The sequence below is a fragment of the Coenobita brevimanus genome, chromosome 1 (assembly GCF_032717465.1).
Source record: "Coenobita brevimanus isolate Jiangsu-jjx chromosome 1, ASM3271746v2, whole genome shotgun sequence".
Lineage (NCBI taxonomy): Eukaryota > Metazoa > Arthropoda > Malacostraca > Decapoda > Coenobitidae > Coenobita > Coenobita brevimanus.
Genome location: NC_136954.1, coordinates 8,918,902 through 8,945,677, shown reverse-complemented (window position 1 = coordinate 8,945,677; position 26,776 = coordinate 8,918,902). Strand labels below are relative to the sequence as shown.

The following is a 26,776-nucleotide window of genomic DNA, read 5'->3' as shown; positions in this document are numbered from 1 at the left end:
TTTAGACAATGTCTAGCCTTAACAGATTGATAGGTAAATAAGTAATCAGATGAACAAATAGATACATACCGTAGATATGGATAAATAGGCATACAGATAAAACTATTGACAGTTATAAACAGGCAGGGATAGGCAGATATCAGTTAGGAAGCCCGTTTGTCGCAAGGTGTACATTATAATTATCGTAACTCATCCCAGCAATTGTGATAGATGCGGAACGTGGTTGCCTGCACTATTCGAGTTACATATTTCCCTTTGATGCCTTATTAAATCTTTGACTGTTGATTTCCAATTGTGACTGACGTTTTACTGAATTCAGGATACACAGCAATACTACTGTATATTTCGCCATTTTGTTTCTGTATTTTTTTTTTTTTTCAACTCTTTAATCTAGTGGCGTATTTTGTTTGGCTGAGACAAAGTAATTTTTTCTGACGTGTGACTGACTTCTGTGAATATTCTAAATTGCCTTGTCCTCCATTCCGGACTTTTATTTTTACCTTAATTAACCCCTTTGGTACCGTGGCTTTTTTTTTCTTTAGTTCACTCTTGTTACGACTATTTTTTTAATACTCCTTTCAGGCCTGTGTTAATTTGTGACCTCCAGTTAGCCCTTGCGATGTGGTGACGTTTTTTCTTTTCTTTGTCATTTCCTTGTCACCTGCAGACGATTTTTGAACACGGAATTGACCTTCATGCACCAGTCTTTTTCTTTTGCTTTCTGGACCCAACCTAACCCTACCTGTGTGTGAGAAAATGCCATGGTGATGATGATGATGATGATGATGATGATGATGATGATTATTATTAACGTGAAGAGGATGAGGACGATGACGGCGACGATGACAATGACGTAATTGACGTTTGGCTGAATATACAAAACAGTATTCTACTCCTTTCTGAAATCTGCTATTCTGTGGCCAAACCCCCTTCCAGATGGTGTCCTCTTTCTTTGGATTTACTTGTGATACCAACAGAGGATTTTACTCAAGTTAGGGTGTACCTGTAGTAGTGAGGGGAGCGGAGGAAGGCTATATCTAACCAGCAGATTTAAAAGCTCTTCAGAAATTTTTAAAAACTGATAGCATTAATGGAATTTAAAACAAGGCGTGGGTTCATAATTATGTGAGGCTTTCTTTTATTTTTTATAATTTTTTTTAGTCCTCTCGTGGTCGGTTCAACTCATTTTGGGAACCCGAGAGTGTTTATACCGTGTCATTGTCGGGACACTTCATATTCCACACCAGCTAAACCCAAACGATTTTACTCAGCTGAGTGCGTCATAGGAGCCTGATGTTAAACTGAGTCTTGACTATATTAACCCGCGCCGTCCCGAGGACGTACTTCCACGTCCTCACGTTTTGTCACAGCTAATCCCGAGGACGTACTTCAACGTCCTGCAATTGCAAGGTTCATAATTTCCACAATTTTCAATTTTCGCGAGTCATTTTTGGTACGTGTACACGGGACACCTTCCTCAACAAGATGCCAGGCAGAGACAATGCCTTACCCAGCATGACCTCCTCCCCTCCCCCTGCATGCCCTTTTCTCAGCAATTCACCTGTTATCAGTGACTTGGCCAGTATAGCCATGTCATGCCACGGTACGAAATTCAGGGCCAGAGTGATTCCCCAATCAATGACAATGTGGAGGACAAACTTTACATAGCATTAGAGGAAGAAACAGTTAGAAATGATGATCAGGTAATGTGGCAAAAAAAGGTCAAGTATTAGTGAGTGAAACAATGCTTATAATGCCTATATTACTGCTTGAAAACCAATATACTCTTGTACTACATATAAATTAATAACAGTAAATAAATAAATACCGTTTATGAGTGGTGTGAAATAGTTATCCTCCCATAGAACTCGTTTTCTTTGGTGCCAGCCTGATAGAAAACCCAGTAAAGTAAGGAGGCTCTCCTACCTGTAAAGAGTATTTTAAACCTCAGGTGAGCGATTTCTCTATGAATTTTCGATGTTTCTCACCAAAAGCAAAAGTTTTAGCAAAAAAAAAAAAAAAAAAAAAAAAAAAAAGGTCGAAAATTGCCCGGGATTGGGGGGTACCAGTGGTCGAAAAGTGGCCGGGACGGGGCGGGTTAAAGACACCGTCAACCACCGTACAGAATGCCCTATGACCTTCACCCTGTCCCTACCTATCACTACAATATTCTCCCTCACCTTCTTGTCACCTTCCTCACCCCCCTCACATCTACCTTCCCCCATCACCTCACCTCTCTTCTCAGTTCCCCCTTTTTCTTCCCTCTCTGTTGAACTCCCAATCCTCCATCCCTCCCCATACTATCCCCGTCCCTCTTACCTCTCTCCGAAACCCCCACTTCCCTCATCACTCTCCTTGGTACCCTCTCTTCTCACCTCACCCCTTCATTTTTCACCACAACGTCTCGCCACAACGCCCTATCCTCTCATCTCTCTCTTCAGTGCCCCCTCCCCTCCCTCACACCCCACATCACTCTCATTTGCCCCTTTCCATCCTTCCTCTCACCTCACCGTGCCCCCCTTTCCCCCCGCCTCACCTCCCCGTGCCCCCCTATTCCCCCCCACCTCACCTCACCGTGCCCCCCCTTTCCCCCACCTTACCTATCTGTACCCCCCTTCCCCCACCTCACCTTTCTGTGCCCTCTTCCCCCCACCTCTCCTCTCTGTGCCCCCTCTTCTCCCCAGCTCACCACCGTGCCCCCCCGTTCCCCAACCTCCCCACCGTGCCCCCCCTTTCCCCCTACCACACCACCGTGTCCCCCCGTTCTTCCCACCTCACCTTTGTACCCCCCGTTCCACCCACCTTATCTCTCTGTGTCCCCCCTTTCCCCTCACCTCACCTGTCCGTGCCCCCCCTTTCCACCTCCTCACCTCACCGTGCCTGCAGTATAGCAATACGTTGCAATAATAAACCAATGCCAGGGAAGGACGTAGCCATTAGGCCACGTGTTATATTGGCAGCACATCACTGACAGCCTGGGTCCTGCCTCGATGGCCTGCCTGTTATCGCTGCACCTCCTACCGCCGCTGGGAACGAGGCCACTGATTTGTTGGGTGGGAATATGTGCTGATTGCCTGATATTGTGCTGAGGTGGTCGTACGTATTGCCTTATTGCCTGTGACCTGACCTAGAATAATGCAACTTAACCTAACCTGACCCATCTCGATTAACCTGACCTAATAAAACTTAACCTAACCGGACTTACACCCGGCCAATGTAACCTAACCTGTCTTAACCCTACTAAATCCAACTTAACGCAGCTTAGCCTAAGGTATCCCAGTCTTACTTAAACTGACCGAAACTCACCTTACCTTTAGTTTCCTACTGTCGTCACTCCTCGTATCACCGCTTGGAATGTGGCCAGTGATTTGCCTGGGATAAATATGTGCTGATTGGCTGACATTGTGTTAAAGTTTCCGTAGGTATGTTTGCTGGTGTGTGTGTGTGTGTGTGTGTGTGTGTGTGTGTGTGTGTGTGTGTGTGTGTGTGAGAGAGAGAGAGAGAGAGAGAGAGAGATGGGTATGCAAATGTCTTGGGAATATTCCAGCCGCATTTCACTTACAACCAAAAAGAGAGATTTTAGGGTGATTTTTATTCCACCTCCTCCATTTCAGCGTCATCATCATCATCATCAGCTGCAGCAGCAGCAGCAGCAGCATCCTGCCATCATCATCATCATCATCATCATTATCATCATCATCATCGTCATCATTACTTATCATTACTTATAAATGTTGTTGCTGTTATTACTTTTATTACTCTTAATTATTATTAGTATTAACTAGAAATGACGATGTTCTTCATCTCGTATCCTAGTATCTTCTGCGAGGAAGAGAGAGAGAGACAGAGACAGACAGACAGACAGACATAATGGAGAACGAGGAAATAAGGGCATGGGAAAAAAGGGTTGTAATCCAAGGTGTAGATGGGGATTATGGCTCACCTGCTTCCTCTCAGGGAATAACGACTGGTCATTCTTGTCTTCATTGTGTGGACTGATGAAGAATTTATGATATAACGCCATGTGAATATAGATACAGGATAAAGATGGGAATTTGTTGACTGTATGAAGTTGTTGACTGTAATTGAAGATATAGTGAAATGAACAGAAAAATGTGGAATAGATATATGGGAAAATGTAGGGTGGTTCATATATAACACTCGCTCCACTGGTGATTCTTGTGCGCTATGGGGACGGCTGTCAACGTCTTCAGTGTGTAACCAGCACCACTTACTCATTTAATACTCCCCTTCCACGCCCACGCCCACACCAGGAGACTGAGACGTCCCCACAACACAAGATACCTTCAGGCGAGTTCCTAGTAAAGCCTTGTTTCCGAGTGACTGTATGGAGATCAATAAAAGACATAAAAATAGTGAAAAGAGCCAGTGAAGAAATGCGAGAAGGACATAGCAATGGAATGAAAATGGGTGGGATAAAATGGGGTGGGGATGGGGAACAAAAGTACAGGAAAAAATGTCAGATGGAAGGAAAATACGGAAAAGGAAAAGATGTAGATGGAAAAAGGATAGGAAAACAGCGAACGAGGAATGGACGAGAGAAAGAATAATACGAAAATAAGTGAGAGAATTATAAAAGGAAGGAAAAATGGCAGTGTAAGGAAGGAAACTGGGTAGGTGCGAGGAGGGCAGCATCGTGGCTGTGGAATGAGGCTGTTTCTCCCATTGTTGTTACCGCCAATTATACTCCATAACCACTGCTAATCGCACATACTTTCCTATAACATTTAGTGCAGAAGTTTTAGGACTCTCTCTCTCTCTCTCTCGTGAGTGAGTAAGTGAGTGAGTGTGTGTGTGTGTGTGTGTGTGTGTGTGTGTGTGTGTGTGTGTGTGTGTGTGTGTGTGTGAGAGAGAGAGAGGGGGGGCGGGGGAGGGAAGGGTAGGGTAGAAAGAGAGTTGAGGTTAAGGGTGGGGTTGAGAAGGATGCAGAAATTGAAGTGTTGGTTTTGTTGTTGAGTAACTCCTGTCTGGCCGAGCAGACACATCAACAGCAGGCAAGTATACGCCATTGCAGAGCCGTCGCGTGCAGTGAACCAATGTTCCATCGAGGCAGACAACGCCTTACCACAAAGAGACGCGGGGACGAGGGTAGAGGTTTAGTTTCCGGATGGACGCCGCATTTGCGTCTCTCCACCCATTTAACAGGGGCACCATAGGAGGCTCCACATAACCCGAAGTATGATTATATGGTAACCACCCAGCGATGTAACTGATTTCCTGTGTTACAGAAAACAGTTAGGCTTGTCACTCAGTGTGGAGCCACCTGAAGGAGAAAGAATAGTAAAGCAACGTAACAGAAAGGTTGGGAGAAAGAGAAAAACAGGATGGCAAACACAGAAAAAGAATGATAAAGGTGAAGGAAGAAGTAGGCAGCACTACATCAAGTTTGCTGCTAAGTGATGGACGGCTTCCCTCCCACTTTGTCTCTCTTCCATCATTTTCCTACTCCCTCCTCTCTCTTACCCTACCTCCCTCCCCCCCCTTACCTCCCTTCGCCCTCTGTCTACCCCCTTCCTCCCCTCTCTCTCCGTTTCTCTCTCCATTAATCTTCACACCCTCAGTATTATTCAACATCATTCTCTCTCTCTCTCTCTCTCTGCTTCCATAACTTCTCCAGTATATTTCCCACTCCCTTCCATGTTGAATCTCACACACGTCATTAACCTTTCTCATACATTCCTGCCTTCCTTCCCTCCTGCCCTTCATATATATTTCATACATTTCCCCTCCGTCCCAAATACCTTACCAGACGCATCCCACTTCTTGTTTATGTAGTTTTCATACATTTTCCTTATACTTTTCATTCAGTTTTCCTCACCCTACCAAGTAGTTTGTACATTTACTTGCTCTTTCCTGTAAATTCCTTCTCCCTTTCCCCCTACCTGTGTGTTTAATATCCATACATTTTTCATACATTTCTCCTCATTCCATATATCTTTCCTACATTAACCATACTCCGTCCATCCTACCCCCCGTCTCTCTCTCTCTCTCTCTCATTTGCCTCCCAACCAGTGTTTGTCTCCACCCCCCTCCCCTGCCCCCTCCGGGATACTCACACATGTGGACACTTAACACTATTGCTTACCCCCACCCCCACCCCCCTCCGCCTCTCCTGGTTCCCTCCATCTCTCCCCTCCCCCTCTCTTCTTGCTCATTTTTGTCATTCTATTTTTCTTCCTGTTCTCCTCTCCTTTATTTTTCTCCTCCCTCCTCTCTCTTTCATTTTCCTCCTACGCACTTGCTTTTCTAACATGCTTCTCGTCTTTCCTTTTCCTTCCCTTGCCTCCGTCTTTTCTGTTCCCTCATCCCAAGCATGTATTTTCTTCTATACTTTTTCATCCTTCCTATACAAATATTTCCTGCCATTTCGCCTTTCCATTCTTTTCCATCTCTGCCTCTCATGCCTTGTTCCTTCTTCCGCCCTCACTCTCTGTTTTTCACCTTTTTTTTTTTTCCTGTCCCTCTCGCTATCTTCATGCTCATCTTTTTCAGTTCCTTCCTTCCCCCACATCTTCCTTTCCCTTCCCTTCCCTTCCCTCTTCTCCTCCCTTTTTTCTCTGCTTCGTTTCATCTTACCTTTCCTCCCTATTTTGCAGTGTCCATCCTTCTGTCATGTTTGTCTTTCTATTTCTTTCACTCCCCTTCTCTTCCCTTTTCCCCTCTTCCCTCTTCCTTTTCTCCTCTTGTTCTCCCTCTTTCTCTTCTCCCCTTCCCTCGCTTCTTTATGCATTCCGGTTCACTTTCTAAATTTCTTTTGGCACTACGTTTCTTTTCCTAACTTTCTATTTTTTTTTCCTCCGCCATGGCTGTGTTTTCTCTTTTTTCCAGCTTAGATGAAGGCGGATATTCATGTCGGGTAAAGAAGCTCTGTCGATATGAATTCGATATAAATAACGTAAAGAATAAAGTTCCGGTGTAATATTCGAAAGGAATATGAAGCAACCAACCCAGATCCACCTGTATATTCCAACAAAGATACAATTATGTATTATTTGCTATTTATTTCAGGATTCTTTGTTGGTTAATTTGGGTTTGTAGCATCATTTAGGGGGTTTGAGTAAGTCACTTGGGTCTCGAATGGAGGGTTCGTGGCATTTATCATTTTGCCTTGTAACTGGGAGGAGGCTTTGTTTTGAGATGAAGTTGGGGTGTTAGAATTAATTATATATCTTTTATTCGCTACTTTATGTATTTGAAAAAGGTCCTTTATAATTAATATTAATGGTACGTGACATGTTGGCATCAGAGGACACGTAATTTGCCTGAAGATGGCCTGTGGTGTGCTAAAAGTCGGATTTCAAAGTGGTTTTCAGAGTATTTTTCATCATTCTTTTACTTCCTTGTAATTCACCGGGTCGGTCAGGATCACTTGATGGTCGTGATCGTCAGCATTTTACCCTCCCGGAAGGGAGGGTGTGAGTGTGGTGTGATTGGTGTGGGCTTGGATGATTCATGGCGGTAGGTAACAGCATATAAATTGGGACCCGGAAGAGAGACGGGGATCATACGTCACCCTGGAGACGCTGGGGGAGGAAGGGGGGGGGGATTGTGATGGTGGTGGAAGTACAGTATAGCAATATTTGTGGCGTGATGTGCCCAGATGATGGGATAGGTGGTGGTGGTTGGTGGGGGGAGGGGGTTAGTGGTTTTATTAGTAAAGATGGTAGTGGTTGGTGGGTATGGTTAAGATGGTATGGAGGGTAGTAATGGTGGGAAACTAGGTTGTGGTGGAGGGGAAATGGGAAGTGTTTTGTGTAATGGTAGTGGTGATGATGGCAGTGGTGTTGCGTGGTGGTGAGGGTGACAGTTCAGTGATGGTACCGTAACTGTAGTTAGGGTGGTGGTAGAGGTGTGGATGGTGGTAATGGTAAGGATGATGATAGTGGTATGGGATGGTAGTAATGGTGTGCAGTCCATTAGCACTGGGGGTGGTGATAGTAGTAGTAATAGTAGTAGTAGTAGTAGTAGAAGCAGTAGTAGTAATGAAAATGGTGGTAGGAATTGTGATAGTGTTGGTGATAGTGATGGAGGAAGCATGAGTAATAATGCTAATGGTTAGGAAGTTGGTTGTCATGGTTAAATAACAAATGGTGATGGTGTTCTTGGTGGTGGTGGTGGAAGTGCTGGAGATGATGATGGTGATAGAAGTACAAAAGAAAGGGAGAATGGTGGCACACATGTTGCGGGCTGTTGCATAGGGGGCCCGGACATTTTGCCTTCTGGGCACATCCTGTGTGTGTGTGTGTGTGTGTGTGTGTGTGTGTGTGTGTGTGTGTGTGTGTGTGTGTGTGTGTGTGTGCGTGTGTGTGCGCGCGCGCACGTGCATTCTGCAACCCTGCATATATAATACACTCCCTTTACCTCTGTCTTTTTTTTTTTTTTGTTCTTGCTATTGCCACACGATCTTATATAGCTCCGGAAACACTTTCGAACTGGAGGGGTTAGATAGCATACTAAACCTCAACACTGACAGGGGACGTAACTAAACTGAATATTGTTGTGTGATGAGAAGATTGTTGCGGTGAAAGGATTGTTGTGTGGTGAGACGATTGTTGTGGTGAAAGGATTGTTGTGTGGTGAGATGAATGTTGTGTGGTGAGTGGTGAGCGGATTCTTGAACGACGAGCCAGTTCTTGTGGTGGGCAGGTGAGAGGATTCCTGGACCTTGTGTAGTGAAAGTGTGGTGGGATGTGGAGCTGTAGCCACAACTTCACCCAGATCGTGTGAGGAATCTCCCCACCCCCTCCCCATGGAACTTTTACTAATTGTAGACCTGAGATTGACTGCCCCCTTGTTTCGTTGTTTCTGTGTACCCCCTGCGGTTGTGTCCGCTGCTCTGAAGTAGGTTGTCTTTGAACTCTTGCAGTGCTGTATTTCAGTGTCTTTGTTTCTCTCGTTTTTCTTTGTCTCTCATTTATACCTAACTTGTGGACACAATATATACTACTGTCTTCCTAGTGTGTTTATTGTGCTATCTGTTCCCCCTTTTTCCAAGTTATCTTTTTAAATTTCGTCTCTATCGCTGTAGTTTTTTCCTTTCTCTGTCTAATTGTCGGCTGGAGGTCGGCACTCCTCCTTGTGCTATGTTTTTATGTCCTTCCCTGTCGCGTTCTGTGCTGCCTTCTGAAGTCTTTCATCCTTCTTAGTACTCTCTTATACTTGTTGTGTAAAACTTTCGCCTTTTTTATTATTATTATTATTTTTTTTTACAAAACTCTGGACTGGATATTGATTACTCCGTTGCTTTGTTCTTGTGTCCCTCTGTCTGGTTGTGTGTTCACTTCGAGATGTCTTTTCTGTGCTTAATGTGATCATGAGACATTAACGAGAATACAAGTGTAAAAAATAGTAACCACAGTGGAGTAGCTGGTGGTTGACCCCATCAGACTGAGCTGTTCATTGGACACTGAGAGAAAAATGGTCTTTTCCATTGGCTCAGATTTTTGTGCTTTTGCTGATTTTTTTAATGAAATTCAGGGACAGAGTAAGACAATAGTACTGTTCCTCTTCCTTTCCATAGTATGTCTTCGTCACCAGCATCAGATTCTAGTGTTAATTTACTGTTACAATTCTGCATTCAAATTAGAGAGATGGCAATTTTAGGCCAAGGTAGAGTAAAAGAGGTATAGGTGGGCAGCTGCGACAAGATGCCATATCTTATATTTTTTAGTAACACTAGACAATTTGATAAGAGAGACCTTATTCCTCCGAAAGCTAAAACCTGTCGTAGTTAACCCTTTAAGTGGCTGTAGCATATTTAACAATTATTATTCTTACCAACACCAAACGATATTAAACCGGTACGATCCTTTTCCAGTAATTGGGTTAAAGGAATTTTATGTGATGTCAAAAGTGTCCTGTTCCAGGTTGGGAGCAATATCGGTGTTGAATCTGGCCAGGAGAGGTACTGTAGTGTTTTTGGGTGAACCCTACCATCCTTCCTTCCTTCCCTGTTTATTCATTCATTTTTTCTCCTTTTTTTCCTTCTTTCTTTCTTTCCTTCCTTCTTTCTTCCCTTCCATGCTTTCTTCCTTCCTTTTTCATTAATTCACTACCTTTTTCTTTCTTTCTCTGGGTGGGGGAGAGGAGAAAGGAAACGGCTTGGTTAGTGAGAGAGAGAGAGAGAGAGAGAGAGAGAGAGAGAGAGAGAGAGAGAGAGAGAGAGAGAGATGCGGGTCAGAGGGAAAGAAGGAGGGAGAAAAGAAAGAAGTAACGAGGCAGGGAAGATGATGTTGAAAGGGAGAGGGGGGAGTGAGGGAAGAAACAGTGATAGGAAGAGAAGAAGCATGGGAGGGAAGAAAGTAGGAGGGAGGGAAGGAGAGGAAAGAAGGAGATTGAAGGGGGAAGGAAGGAAGGAGAGAAGGAAGGAAGGAGCAGAAGAAGGATGGAAAAAACAAGGAAGAAAAGATCCGAAGAAAGATGGAAGGAAGGAAGGATGAGGGTGGAAGGAGCCGAGGAAAGATGGAGAAAAGGAAAGAAGGAAGGAAGGAATGAGGGAGAAGGGAACGAAGAAAGATGGAAAAAAGGAAGGAAAGAAGGAATGAGAGAGGGAGAAGCCCCAGAAATAGGTGGGTAGGAAGGAGTGAAAGGAGGTGCGCTGGAGGGAGGAAGAGAATGATGGGAAAAGAGACAGAGAAAATATGGTAGGAGGAAGGAAGGAGGATGAAGATAGGGAGTGGAATACAAGGAGGAGAGAGGAGAAGGATGGGGAGGAGGAGGAGGAGGATTACACACACAGGAAAGCAAAAAGCAACAGACCTTATGGTCCTTTCGAGGCTGCTTGTTACAGAGAAAACTATGGCTACAAGATCTAACTCTACATGCTGAAGGATAAGGATAGTAAAGCAAGAAGGCTCCCCCCACCACCAAACCCTCCAGGAAAAAGTGAGAAAAACCACCATGCAGCATGGAAAAACTGACATGGAAATTTTATAGGAAACACTGGAAAGGAAAAGTCACATTCTATAATACTTTATCTATAAGCTACCCGATTTAGTAACCTGAAAGAGAAAGTAAACAAATAAAATAAGTTACGGCATGCCATTATAAACCGGTACATTGAGTTAATGGGAAGTCTGTGGACATAACGTGGAAGCTACACACTGCACAGTGTGGATGTTTAGGGGTGGTGCGGCAGCCTTGCCTGGCGCTTTTAAGGTAGGCAGCAGTCAATCAGGCCCTAGCTCCGTTCACTCCACTGAGACAAGGAACTCTCCCATGTGGGACAAGTACACAAGTTTCATCCTAAGCAGTGACCCCTGGTACATTAAAAAAATCCCGATGGTGGTCACTTGACTAACAGGGACCCTCAGTGATCCACAGCCCATCACAGGTCGAAAGTAAGAGTAGTGACCGTTAACTCAGGGTTATCTGTGCAGATCCTAATCTGTGCTTACTGTGTATTACCTCATTTGCTTTGGGTAAATCGAAAAACGTATAATGACGTGACGTGACGCTATGTTAAGTTTACAGGGTGTCCTGTAGACACGAGGGGACTGTACAGTGTGGATGTTTAGGGGTGGTGCACCAGCCTTGCCTGGCGCTTTTAAGGTAGGCAGCAGTCAATCAGGGCCTAACTCCGTTCACTCCACTGAGACAGGGAACTCTCCCATATGGGACAAGTACACAAGTTTCATCCTGAAGCAGTGACCCCTGGTACATTAAAAAAATCCCGATGGTGGTCGCTTGACTAACAGGGACCCTCAGTGATCCACAGCCCATCACAGGTCGAAAGTAAGAGTAGTGACCGTTAACTCAGGGTTATCTGTGCAGATCCTAATCTGTGCTTATATTGCTTTGTTTGCACTGAATAAATTGAAAATGTATAATAACGTGACGCAACACTATGTACGGGTACGTTGTTTACGGGGTGTCTTGTAGATAAAAGGGGCATGAACTTACATGTACCGTAGCTATAAAAGCAAGGTATTCGGACGGAGGGAAGGGAGGAGAAGACAAGGATTGAAAAGGGGGAGTGTACCTTTCTAGGGGGGTGGGGAGCTCATTGTTATAGGGGAGGTTATAACTGATTTAGCTGTTCTATAAATACTAAAAGTCAAAGACAAGGATATTAAAATAAGCCGCTTCAGGAGGAGGAGAGGGGGGAGGGGAGGAAGAAGGAGGGAGGTGGGATGGAAAGAAGGAAGAGAGGAGAGGGGAAAAAATGAGTGATCGTAAAAATGAATGGCCAGAGGAGAACCGTGATGAGAGAGAGAGAGAGAGAAATTGAAGACCTTAACCCTATCTTACTACGCCCTTTTTAAAAAGTAGTATCGCTTCCTCAAGATTGTTATTATTATCCAGCTTAGGAATTCTCGCATATAGACAAGGTAAATAATTAAAGCTATCTCTAATCCCTAATTTCAAAAAGTCTCACATCGTGAAGAAAATCGTCTGGAGATTGCAAGAGCGAAATCGAATGTCGTGCTCTTACCGAATGGGTCAGCCTCTTCACTGTTAACCTCTCTTTTCTTCCACTCCGTACCATCCTCATATGAAGACGATTTTTCTATATTCTTGCTAACACTGGACGGCTTTACACAACTTCGGAGAGACTTTTAAGAACCATGAGTGTTAGTTATGGCCTCCATGAACCGATTCACTACGAGGCGTGTCCCCTACATCAAACTGAATCCTCTCGTAAAGGAAAAAAGGAAAAAAAAAAGATTGGCACATGAGTGAAGAGATTAATCAGAGTACCTTCAAGCGAGTTTATTAAGCTTTATCTATCTATTTATCTCTATGTTTGTCTGTCTGCCAATCTATTTGTGCATCTCTCTGTCTGTCTATATATCAATTTTTTATATCTCTGTCACTAAGGTGGTTATCAAAGGCTGTAGCTGACTCCTCCAGTTGAAAGAGGCTCTTCTAAGCTGCATAAATACGCCGGAAGAGAATAAAGAAAGATGAAAAAGGCGTCATGGTAGGGAAAGGATGAAGAAAATAAAAGAAAGTATAACGGTGTGGAAAAAAGGAGGAGAAGGAGAGATTAACGGGGGAAATGATGGAGAGAAGGTGGGAGAAGAGAGGAGACATGATAAAAAGACGAGGGACGGGCGAAGACAAGAATGAGAAAGGTAGAAGGAGACAAGGAAGAAGGATGTTAAGAGAGAAGGAGTGAGATACAGAGAGTGTGGGAGGGAGGAAAGACTAGAGAAAGTGATGAAGGAAGGAACAGAGATGAAGGAAGGAACAGAGAGAGAGAGAGAGAGAGAGAGAGAGAGTGGAGGGTAACCTGGCGTGATGGTGGTGGGCTGGCATTTTCCTTCCACACCATTAATATACACGGCTTTATCCCCGGCTGGTCCCCAAGCCACACTATTGAGCAGTGGCGCTGTATTGACTCCTTAGGCGTCGTTATTCACACCCACGACACACCAAGGACACCGCTGATCCCCTCCCAAGCCGCCCTCCCTCATACTCCCCCCCTTACCGACCTCCAGAGCCCACCTATTGGCTCAGTCTTTGGTTCTGTAGTATTTTTTTTTTTACCTGACAAAGATCCATAACCCCTTTCAGTTTTTTGGAGACTCATTCCTAGCTCATAACTAAGAGTCGCCAATTGCACGGTACCATGATTTGGCCTGTAAGTTATGATAGTGGCTCAGTTCTGTCACATGAGAGCTAACTGGCTATTATCCAGTTGTATACCTCCACATAATTTGATAAGTAAGCTCCCCGTAACCACAAATTATCCTTTCACACTTTCCCAAGCTCACCCATATGCCTACCCATTGATAAAGAGCATCACCTTATTCATATCTAGAGCTCATTTACTCATACACATTCATATTCACTCAGACACACTCACCTTGCCCCCCTTTAATCCAGTGACGTTTTCTCTTGGTATATTCTCGTACCTTTGAACAATTTCATTAAGCTTACAAGGGATGTTTAATAGAGAAGGGGTTTATGAAGGCTATAACTGACTACAACAGTTTGATTAGCCGTACCTCTTCTTAGCAAAACTATCTGGTTACATGAATAATGGAAAAAAATAATAGGGTGCGCATTGGAGGTGTTAAACTCCTGCCAACCAACTTCAAAACTCTCTCGCATATATCCAAAAACTCACTCACCCACTCATCTGCCCATTTCCAAAAGATACCTAATTCAGCTTTAGAACTCTTTCACTGTGTCACCCCTGCCTACCTTTTAAAGCCCTGCCAGCCTGCTTCAGAGCTCTGTTATCCACTAATTTACATTTGCATCTGCCTCCTTATTAAATCCCTGCCAGTCTATACCAGAGCTCTCTTATCCACTGATTCACCTCCGCTTACCTTTAAAATTATACCAGTCAACTTCAGAGCTCCCCTGTCCACTATTTCACATCCAAAGCTCACCCAGGCCTGTATTTTCCTAGGCCAGGGAGGACCTCATTTTCAATATTATATTTCTGTATTTGGCACAGTAACACCTTCATTCTTATGACGTATTATTTAATATCTTGCTATCACCAGACGATTTTCTGAACAGAAGATAGTTTATAAGCTGGAAGGTTTAGAGGTAGTACTCATTAACCCTTTCACCTCAAGTACCAACCCCTAGTGGAATAAAATCGTCTGGAAATGGGAAGAGTAAACTTGAGTATTTATCGTCTGAGAGTGAGAGTTAATATTCACTTGTATACAGTAGTATCATTCAGACCACTTAGCTAGTAAAATGTGTAAGTAACATGCAAGAGGCGTTAAAGATTTACTTCATTAAGCTTTTCAGAACTAGGTCACTCTCCTAAGCTGAGGAAACATGTATGCTATATTGTGATCACTCTAACTTTGCCAAAAATTGCCATCTGTGTGTCTTGAATGCTAAGGTTAAACAAGAGATTAATACTCGAGTATGGTGATGGTCAAGAGGAAGTGCTGTGGAAAGAATGTATAGTCATAGTGTTGTCTTTTTCTGCCACTTCGCTACTTGAAATAAGCCGTATGAGGATGAAAATCAGGGCCAAAATAAGAATGACTTATTATGGTTTGCTAAGTTTAAGTCCTTACCTTAATGAATGAGCTAACTACTTCACTCCTAGAACGTCATTCTTCTTTCTTGCAGGTACGTGACAATTTTATTCGAAATATGAAGAACTTGTGCCAGTGAAGGGGTTAATGGTGCCTATCCCCTCAGGTTCAAAGAGTCACTGCTGAGCTGAACAAAATCGCTTTGAGGCAGGAAGACTGGTGTAAAATGGCGTCTTCTCGTTGAACGGGTTACCACCCACCCACTCTATCCACCTTTCCACCCACCCACTCCCAGCTCCATACCATCAGTCCATCGACTTATTCATTCACACCACCCACCCACTCACCCACCCATCCACACTACTCACTCCCCATCCACCATCCATACCGCCCGTCTACCTACCCCTCATCCACACCACCCACCCACTCGCCAGCCACACCCCCACCCACTTCCTCATCCACACCATTCATCCACTCCCTCATCCACTCACCACGCCCCATCTACCCACCAGCTCCCTGATCCACAATACCCATCCACCTACCCATTCCTCATTCACAGTACCCATGCATTCCCCATCCACACCAGTCATCCATTTACCCTACTACTACCCACCCTCGGCAGTCATTTTCTCTTTCTCTTCTCCTCCAGCCTTCCCTCTCTTCTCCACTTTTTCTCTGTCTCCCCCAGCCCTCCCTCCTCTAGCCTTCTCTCCCTCTCCTCCAACTTTTCTTCCACCCTCCTCTCTGTTCCTCTCATCTCTCTGTCGACGCTTACTAGTCTTACCTCCTCCCCTTCCATCTCCCACCTACTTAGCCTCACTCCATCCCTCGCACCTTCCATCCTTCCCTCTCTCCTCCCTTTCTCTTCCTTCCTTGCCAGTCTCCCGCTTTCGTTCCTTCCATCCTTCTCTTCTCCCACCTTTTTCATTCTCCCTCCATTCTTGTCAGCCTCTCTCTCTCCTTCATAAGTTTTCCTCCTTTTCTCTCTCCCTGCCAGCCTCTCTTTCTCCCTCGTCGGTTTCCCTCCTGTCTCTTTGCAAGCCTCCCTCTCTCTGCTAGCCCTGTTATCCCTCCTTCTCTCCCTCTAGCCCTTTTAGCCTTCCTTCGTCTCTCCCTCCAAGCCTCCCTCTCGCCCTCCAACCTCCATCTCAACCTCCCTCTCTCCATCCATCTTAGCCTTCCTTCCGTCCATCCATCCCACCCTCCTCTCCTTCCCTCTCCCAGCCTTTCCCCCTCAGCCTCCCTCCTTTTCTCCGTCCCAGCCTCCCTCTCTCTCTCCATCTTAAGTGTTATTAATCACCCACGTTATCGGTTTTTATCCTTTTTTTCCGGGAGGTTCGGTCGTTTATGCTCCATCGTGGTCGCTTAGGATGTGCTGTTGTCCTTCACACAGAAATAACGTGAAGCAGAATAATTTTTGTTCGTGTTTTCTTTTTTTCTTCATTTCTATCGTGGTTTTGTCTTTTTTTTTTCGTTTTTTCCGTGTTTTTTTTTTTTAGCTTTTTTCGTGTTTTTTTCTGTCTTTTCGTGATTTTATTTTTCTTCGTTCTTTCTTGGTTTTTTCTTCGTTTTGATCATGGTTTTTGTTCCTTTAAATAGTTATTTTGTTTATCTTCGTTTTTATTTGTTTGTTTTTAGTGTTTTTTAAAATTTCGTTTTAATCGTTGTTTTGTCTTCGTTTTTCTTCCTTTAATCGTGATTTTATTTGTGCTTTCTTCGTTTTTATCGTGATTTTGCTTGTATTTTTCATTGTTTATATTGTGGTTTTGCTAGAATTTTTTATTGTTTTTTTTTTTTTTTCATTTTTATCGTGCTGTTGTCTGTTTTACTTGGGAGTTTCCTTTGGGTCGTTTATGCTTCTGTTTTGGTCGCTTAGAATCTATTTTTGTCGTTCACAAGGCTGATGAGGGACGCCTGCCCGTGATGGCACCGATATAGCCGGCTCTGCTACCTAAATATACACATGATCCTTAACTCCTTCTCTGTCCTCTGCTGGAAGGATGGTGAACTGCGCAGATTCAGCCTGCAGTTCGCCTAATTCATATTCAGGAGAGTCTGGGGTTAAAACATCATGTAAACAACAGCTACAACAAGCTTCATTTCTAGCCTGATTTTCATGTTTGGACGTTTTTGTTGGATATTTGTTGTTATTTTGTGTGGGGTTGTGTGTGTGTGTGTGTGTGTGTGTGTGTGTGTGTGTGTGTGTGTGTTCTTTTGATGGGGTCTTGCCTTCTGTTTTTTTAGCTGTTTTCAGGTTTCTTACCAGTTACGTAACTTTTACGTTTTTTTTTTATTACATAATTGTTTATTCATCGCATTGTTTGTGGTATTTGTTTTTTAATTCTTTATGTTCGTAATTTGTTTTGCATTCTTCTTACTTCATATTCCCATGTTTATGATTTTATTATTATTTGTGCGCCAATTGTTTGTTAATTGTTTTTCATGTTCATATATGTTTTGTTTTTTCTTTTCTTTCACTATTCTTCCTTTTTGCTTTTTATAATTTAATTTTGCATTTCACGTTGTTTCCATATTTACATACAATTGCCAGTGTTTTCAACAGATAATTTTTTTTTTTTATAGCTCTGCACCAAGTAATGCGGACCGCGAAAGCCAATGTGTGTCCATTACTGTCATTCTCTCTCTCTCTCTCTCTCTCTCTCTCTCATGCGAGTAAGTGGATAATGGTAGCTAATCTTGTGTGCTTCTGCGTCTGGTGTGCGTCTGAGGTGTTTGTGATGTGTCCGAAATGTGTCCAAAGACAAAGAACATTCTCTGGGATGTGCTGATGTGGTGGATAGGGGTGGGTGTGACTCTCAAAGGTTCCACTTTTCTTGATCATATAATCTAAATTATTACTCGCTCACTGCCAATTCTTAATTTTACCGGAGTATTTTTTTTTCCCATGGGTTTTCTGCTTACACTGCCATTCTATCCTCCTCTTCGTCCTCCGTCTCTTTCTGTCTGTTCATCTTCCTCCTTCAGAGTCATTCCATCGTCCCATCCCTTGTCTAAATCCACCTCCCCCCTCCCCACTCAGTTGTCGTCATGAATTTAGCAGCGTGTCGTCAGTGGTCGTGCTCAGAATTATGTCGTGCCGAGGTGGTCATTGCGTCAGTCGTTCCCTTCCATCCCTGGCGACATTTTTGTCCCCTTTCACACCGTATACCGTATTTCCTTATTTAACTCTTGCTATCACCAGGCGACTTATTGTACCGGTATTTAGATGGACCTATCATAGCAAAGGATTTTTAAGTAATTCCCATTATCTCTTTTTGTACGGTGATGTGTTTGCTTTCCTTGCAACCAGCCGACATTATTCAACATAGGACATACGTCTACTGTGTGTATGTTTAGTTACACAGAGTGATAGATATGTAGTGATAGAGATCTGTGAAAACAGTAAAATGTTATGGAGTCGTGTCTGCCCTGCAAATTAGTTTACTCTTTTGACAGATATGGATATGGATTAATAGATCGAGAGAGAGAGAGAGAGAGAGAGAGAGAGAGAGAGAGAGAGAGAGAGAGAGAGAGAGAGAGAGAGAGAGAATCTTTGACAATACTCAGTAAAATGTTATGGAGTCCTCTCTGTCCTCCAAGTTAGTTAACCCTCGTCAGATAGATAGATAGACAGGTAGATGATTAAAGTGGTAGATATATAGATAGATAGATAGATAGACAGGTAGATGGATAAATTGGTAGATAGATAGATAGATAGACAGATAGACTGATCAACTGGTAGAGAGAAAAATAGATAGATATAGGCTAGTTAGAGAGATGTGTGGAAATAGCAGTATGTTATGGAGTCCTCCCACTCTTCACTCTCGCATGCTCGGAACAACCATTTTTATTTCAGCCAATGCCAGACGTCTTTACTGAGCTAGGAGTGAGTCACAGGAGCCTGAGAGTTAAGATGCCAGCTGAATACAGACCCCCAGCATCATGTCTTGTCCCAGCACCAACATGAACCCGGGTCTTGTCAACGGGTCTGTGTCTCTCTCCGCCAACACAACCTTCTGTATAATTCTCCCATTCACCAACTCCGGCCACCCTCTTCACTTTATGCTATTATGGACTTAGGTCTGTATTCTGGGTGGCATAAGAGGCTTCGTAACTCCTCTTCCTGAACGATTTATCTTTGTACGCCACATACATCGTTTTTATATCGACATAGTTGGCATCAGTAACAGTCAGGAGGATATTGGGGTCTTTTTTTTTTTCTTTTTTTAATGGGCAGAATAAGTAGCTAAGGAGAGGTGTCACGAACTGGCCAAAGCCACTTAAGTCCGTATTCTTCTCGGCTAAGGAAGCTCCCTAACACCTTTTTCTAAGCAACTTTTTTTGTTTGTTACACATTACTGACCATTTCGTGTTACATAAAACATTTAATATCACCATACTCTGCATAAATAACGTACAAAAGGGCATTAACCAGGCATGTCCAAAAATAAATCGCTAAGGAAGACGTGCTAGGAAATTCAGCCCAGTGATATGACAAGATAACAAAAGTCACGGCGTCATCCCTTTCCCTGTCATTCACTACTTTGCATTATATTTCCCCCAGCGACAGGTAGTGTACGTGCCACCTTCATTCCCGTGGCCTTTTTTTATTTTATCTTTTCTAAGTTATTTTGTTCAATATAGGTGAGACTTCTAACTTGAGGATTTAGACAGCCTTAGCAAAACCCTTTGACTCCTACATCTCTGTCCAAAGTTGTATAAATTTGTAGAGAAGTAGCTTGAAATAAATAGAATCGTCACGGGACTAAGTAGGTCAGCTGTACACGAGGGAAAAGTAGTTCATCAAAAATGTTTAAAAATGTCACGAATAACATTTTCTCCAAGTAACAAAGTAATTGGTTTCTTCAAGTGTACGACAGGTTATTTTATTCATCTCTTAGAAACATACCAGTCAAGAGGTCTACGGCTGTATTTTAAGTGGTCACGGTCACTTCCTAGCACTTGTATTTTAGCAACTTATGCTGCACACAACGCCTCGATATTCCCCTGTGTTTTGTTGATACAAACTATGTAGATATGTTAGCGATATAAAGAGCATATAGGCAAATGTTGAGTCGTAATATGCCAAGTAAGTAGCTGAGGAGGAGATGCAACAAAACCTCCTCGGCTACCCACATTGCAACCCGTAAGATAACATTCACGTCAGCTTAGGTGGCTCTCAAGCACCTCTATCTTAGTGATTTATTTTGCATAGTAAGCAGTTCATGAATCCTTGTTGGAAGGACACAAATGAAGGTCGAGAGGAGTGGAGGGGAGTTGTTTGAGAGGACTAAAAATTGGGATAAGAGGGAAAAGGATATAGGTAGGAATGGATGGAGAGAAGAACAGGAGGAGGAGGCGGCAGAGTTACACACAGGTCAAGGTGCTTCTTCCACACAGACCTTACGGTCGTTGAGAGACGGAAAAACAATATTCTCCAACCAAGGCTGGGCCTCGAGGAAGGAAGGGATTCGTGAAGGGTTTATACGATAGAATCACATATGTTCGAAGAGCCTGTATTAAACTGAATAAAATCGTCCGCGGAAGCAACAAGAGCACTTACCATCCAGCTGAGGAGCAACCCGGACTAGTGTGTGTGTGTGTGTGTGTGTGTGTGTGTGTGCTAATCTCTCTTTTTTTCTGTTACTCGTCTTATGCCCTTTCTTAGTCACTTGAATATCCTTTGCAGTTCATAATTACCCGTCTCCTTCCTTGTCGTGCATACATGTAGTTAACCTTTTAAATTACCACTTTCCTCTCTGCCGTTATCATTTTCTACCTTGAGTCACATGGCTTTTGTTGCCTTGGGCTAGGATGTTCATTCATTCATATATATATATATATATATATATATATATATATATATATATATATATATAATTTCTCTTTCAGATCGGGACGTGGAGCGACACCCGAGGGCTGGAAACAGTGGCGGTCAAGTATACGAGCCACATAACTGACCGGGTGATGACTAACAGATCTTACATCGTTACATCCATGCTGGTGCGTGTATCTCTCTCTCTCTCTCTCTCTCTCAATGAAAAATACGAGTATGTGGATCCCATGTTCCTTGGGATAATATAGCGGCCCCGTTTTCTGTCATCACAGGAAAAGCCATTCTTGATGCTAAGGAAGGACGGTAACTACACTGGCAATGATCGTTACGAGGGATACGCTAAAGACCTCGCTGACCTCTTGGCTTCCTTCCTCGGAATTAACTGTGAGTATATGAGTTTGGGGACGTACTGGAAAATGGGAAGGCATTAGAGGGTAATGTAGTATTTCTGGGGTATCTTAGGTAAATTTCTGGGAATTATCGCTACAAGGGCTAAGCTGAAGACCTCTTGACATCTTTCCTCAGAATTAATTGTGAGTATTTGATTTTTGGCCATATGGAGAGGATGGAGAGCGAGAGACTGACGAGGAGGGTGTATGTGAGTGAGGTGGAGGGGGGGATAGGGAGGGGGAAAGAGAGATTGAGCGGAGAGGTATATGATAGAGGGTGTGTGTGCGCTGGGAACAAGGTAATGAAATGGGAGGGACCAGGGCGACATGGAGGCGATTTTCTTGTGGCCACCCCTTACAGGATTAAGGCGTCTGGCAATAGATAGATATTTGATTTTTCAGTGTATTTTTAAGGGTAAGGAATAAATATAAGAGGTTCGTGTCTGTGGCAATGTATTTCGTGAGGTATTTATGTAAGCAGATTTCAGTTCTACTACATTTTTAGTGTTTGTTGGAGGTAAAGAAGTTATTTTTGATTTTTTTTTTTTTTCTGAGAGCACATGGGTATTTTCTGGTTTCCATCAGGCGAAGGTAATCAGTCTAAGGTTTTTGTCTAATGTAAAGAAGTTCCCATGTTAGAGGTAAACAGTTTCATAGATTGACAGCTTCATAAGGTACTCGTGTAATTATCGGATTGTTTTGTTGGAGACTGATATTTAAGCATTTTTACTGTCGTAGGATTATTTGCATGGCATGTCGAAGTTGGGGTTGAGAGGTCTTGTTGGTTATATGACACGGTTCAGTTGCTAGGGCCGTTTCGACGTAAAACCGGTTCCACTTGACAGGGAATTTTCAGGATGCCCCTCTTATACACACACCCAAGCTGCTCTCTGATGTGTGTCAAGTAGCTGTTTGGCCCTTAGCAATTATACCCCCGGAGTGTTGATCGGTCACTGGGTGTGTAAGCTAGGAGATAAAAAAAAAAGGGGGGGGGGCGGGGGAGGGGGACTAAAAAAGGAAAGTGATGGGGGTTACCAAGAGAAAGTACTATGCAAAAAAAAAATATTCAGTTTTTAAGGGTTTAAAAGATGTTAGGGGTAAAGAGATACACGTGTGTTTTAATATTTTCGCTGCCGTGGACACATTTTGTTCTTATATTCATGAAAAATCCGTGCTATTTTGTTCATCTGAGGAAGTTTCTACCTGTGTAAAGGTTAATTGCCCATCTATCTCCTAATAACCATACGCCATACTCCCGTAAAGGGTGGCCGTTTGTGTTTGAGTAGTTTTAACGGCAGGGGTACTAACCCTATGCCAACTCACTTGTTAACACGTAGGGAACACGCAACGATTGATTATATGGTTACCTCCTAGCGTTGTAAATTATTTCCTGGCTTACAGGAAGCCATTTGGCTTGTCTTTCAAGGTAAAACCACCTGAAAAAGAAAAAGTGACAGGAGAGATGAGAAAAATAGGAAGAGAGGAAGGCAGACACAGAAAAAGAATGATGCAGGTGAAAGATAAGTAGGCAGCACTACATCAAGTGAGTGACTGATGGTTGTCACAACCTACCACACAAGGTGAATCATGAGGTATCATTTCTTTGACTGGCAAAATTTTTCTGAGCCGAATATAATCGTCTTGTTACAGTCTGTGACCAATAAATGAATGCGTTTATAGATTGTGAAAATGTTATTTTTGGAGACAAATTTCTTTCTTTTTAGTGGCAATTACTTTTCTTTCGTGTTGGAGACGCAGGATACATTTATGGTGCATTAGAGATTCCCTTCACCACAATGATTGCCTTCTTTGTTTATTGTAACGTCAGACTGTTTTGTTTCGTATAATGACAGGATTATCACAGGGACAAGTTATTAAATTTGGGGCAGAAAAAAGGTCAAAAGTCAAGGTCTGAAAAACATATTAGGGTGATGGTGCTGCCTTGGTGGAGGTTTGGGCTCTCTGAGTGTTCATGTTTAATAATGGCACCTTTTTCTCTCGCTATGTAGTGTTTTTTTCTCACACATAGTTCTGCTGTTGCATATTAGCTGACTTCCTATTAATCCATTTACTCACGCGTTTTTCCCCCAAGACACACTGTAACGTGTAAAGGATATCGTATTTTCTCGGATTTCTTTCTTTCTTTTTTTTTTTTCAGACACATTGCAACTCGTGAAGGACAACAAGTACGGTGGCCAGAACGATGTCCAGTACGGTGGCTGGGACGGCATGGTGGGGGAGCTGGTGAGACAGGTCAGTGTTGCCTTAATTTTACTTTCCTCCATTGGTTTTCTCTTCTCCATTTTCTTTTCACTCATTCTCTCACGTGATATATTTGTAAGTTTAGTCTTACATCTCCGGACTAATTTATTCAGCTTAAAACTATCCATCTATCTATCTGTTGCCAGACGCCATAATCCCGTAAGGGGTGGCCATTTGACTTTGAGTTATTTGTTTTACAGGGAGGGACACTAACCCTCCACCAACCCACTTGATGATACGTAGGGAGCATGTATGGATTGGTTATATGGTTACCACCCAGCGTTGTAAATAGTTTCTTGGTTTACAGGAAACCATTTGGCTTGTCACTCAATGTAAAGTCACTTGTAAAGGAAATAAAACTACTAAGAAGTGACAGGAAAGATGGGAGAAATAGGAAGAGAGGAGGGCAGGCAGGCACAGATAAGGAATGGTAAAGGCTAAGGAAGAAGTAGGCAGCACTACATCAAGTGAGTGGATGATGGTCGCCACCACCAACTACTGGGATTATATTGCCGTCATTTAACCTCACTTTAAAAAAGGTCTCCCAAACGGTGAATAAAAACGGTCAGGAATGAGAGAGAGAGAGAGAGAGAGAGAGAGAGAGAGAGAGAAAGAATCCCGTCCCCCCCAGCTTGCAATATAAATAACCTGCCACAATAAATTATTCTTGATGTGTTGGATTTCTTACTTGCTTTTAAATGATATAAAAAAACTATTTTTTTGACGATTTATTTCTGTTATAAAATAAGCAACCCAATAATCCTCATTGAAAAGGAAGATGAAGTATCAGTCAAAGTAGTATTTCTCTCTCTCTCTCTCTCTCTCTCTCTCTCGATGTGGGGTCAGACGGAATTGACATAGGATGGGTGGATAGATAAACGAATATAAATAGAAGTTTGATAGATAAATAGGTAGATATAGCTATCCTGGGTCCATCTCACAAGCATTAGTTAGCACATTTTTCTTTGATGAGAAACCCAAAAACCTTAAAATGTTTTATCACTGTATTAATGATAAATTTTTTTACATGCTGTGTACTAGACATTATTATTTATACTGTCCTGAACCATCATTATGGGGAGTGTACTGTATGAATATTTATACTCTTCGCAAAAAATTTTCAATTACGAATAGTGATGTATAACATCATCATCATCATCATCATGGTCCCGTCCTTTTAACACCTGCAGGTGGGGTTAGGTACAGCACTCCAGGAGTAGAAAAAAATACGTCACTTGGAGAACTAATCAACAGTATGCCCAGAGAAGTGGGCCACATACCCATTCATTCACCATGCAGATCTCAGGAATCCTTGCCGTAATATTGATAATGTAAAAATATATAATAACATAAGGTTATATAAACTGTAAATTCAGCGTTGCCTGTGACAGTTTGTGTAGAAAAGTACCAAGGTTATTCGTGACGAAGCCAGCTCAAATAAACCAAGCCCCTGTTCTGAAATTTTTCTGTTGAGAATAATACGAAAATAATATAAATTTTAAATTAGTAAAATAAAACTGTAATACTTAACGCATAACGTATATAAAACACAAAGAGATTCACATGTGTACAGATCATATATATATCGTGGTTAATAGTGAAGGTTACCTAGTTTCCAGTGCGGATCTAGTTTGTCATTTGTTTAGTGTACTCCGCTAGTGTGGCCGTCAGCGTGTGAGTGGCCTAAGGTCAGTGTCCAGCAGCTTTGGTGAGAATGTGGCTGCTTTGTTTGATCAGGACGATATCATAATTTCACGCTTGGAAGGTATTTATTTATTATGCATAGCTACTGTTTACCGGTACATTTGTTAGTTATGAATTAGAACTGTTAGGGTGCTCGTTATACTAACCTGGTAGTTAATCGTAATTATCCTATTGTGTACCCCCAGTTGCTACATTATGTAATTTATAGTTCAATAACTGGATAGATGCGTGGGAGTATGTGTTAAAGTATGGGGGTTATATATTCTATTGTAATGTAATAATGTGCTTTCAGTGGTAAGAGCTCGATTCTGGCTGTTGTTTCCTTCGGGGATGGAGGCAGTTACATTACTGTCCACGCAGGTGATATACAGCTAAAGTGGAATCATTGATTTTAATTAGTCATTTATCTTGATTACCTCACCTGTCACCTTTATAATTTACGATTTTTTTTAATGCAAGGAAGAAAGAGCCAAAGGCCAGGAGCCCGCAAATTATTCCCTCCAAGAAAAAGCAAAAACAAGATAATAGAAAGAATCTGCAGTTTATGTTTAAATGCCACTTAGTCTGTTAACTTGCATGGCTGCAGCCAGGAATATCGTTCCACATTATAGACAATACAGTACTTCATCTAGAACACTATTCAGAGGAATTTGTTAAGGTCTTGGGATCCAATTACTGAGTTTCGAGAGTCAGTACTCGGTGTCTACCTGTTATCATGGGAGAGTCAACAGACTGGTGTCCGTAGCAGTACCTTATATTGATTTAAGGTTATTTTCTGTGCGCTGTTTTGCCGTGTATTTTTTCTTCCTTTCTCCACGGTATGGTTAAGGGAAATCTTTCAGGTTGAAGCTTGTGTGAATGAGCTTATTTTACGGCAAGATATATTTTTCATCTGGGGATCCTACTGCACCAAAGGAAGAAAATATGCACCAGTCAGTGCCAGATACTGCTGTGAAATAACTCCCAGGTGAAGCAGGAGACAGAGAAGAGGAAATGGGACAAGAGAAGGAAGGTAGGAAGAGGTAGTGTAAAATACCAAAAGAAGGAATACAAGGAGGAGAAGGAGGAGGAGGAATAGAGAGATGCAGAGGAAAAGGAGGACATGAGGAAGTGAAGGAGTAGGAGGAAGAAATTTGTAAGTAAGGAGGAGGAGCAAAAGAGGGGGGAAAAGGAGCAGAGGAAAGGTGAATAAGAACAAAAAAACAGGGGAGAGGAAGGAAGAAAAGAAGTGGAGAGTAATGGCGATAATAAAAGGGGACAGAGAAAAGATAAGAGGGGAAAGAAATGGAAAAGGAAGATCAGTATTAATAATAATAATAATAATAATAATAATAATATCAATAATTGTAGTAGGAGTAGTAATGAGAGGAGGCGGATAAACAATAATACTAGGAGGAGGAATTAACTTAATTCCACCGCAACTACTTTCCTTGTAAACTAGACACAACACTATGAGGATGAGAAAGATATCTAACGTCCTTGGAAGGATGGAGTTAATCTAGACAAGATCAAATCCACACTACGTATGTTACAGTTTACCAAGTGGAACTTGTCAATATTTTGCTTGTGGAGATTTTTGGTGACTGAACCATACTAAGCACATGTAATTT

The 26,776-nt window shown here is 42.6% G+C and overlaps 1 protein-coding gene across 1 annotated transcript in view; it reads left to right on the top strand.

Annotated features, from left to right (window-relative positions):
- Window positions 1-26,776, top strand: part of LOC145413760 (glutamate receptor 1-like) — a 406,240-nt gene that overhangs the window by 365,814 nt on the left and 13,650 nt on the right. The window contains exons 9-11 of the mRNA XM_080283451.1: window positions 20,868-20,978; window positions 21,084-21,195; window positions 23,359-23,453. Of these exons, the coding sequence (XP_080139577.1) occupies window positions 20,868-20,978; window positions 21,084-21,195; window positions 23,359-23,453 (318 nt within the window). The remainder of the gene's footprint in view (window positions 1-20,867; window positions 20,979-21,083; window positions 21,196-23,358; window positions 23,454-26,776) is intronic.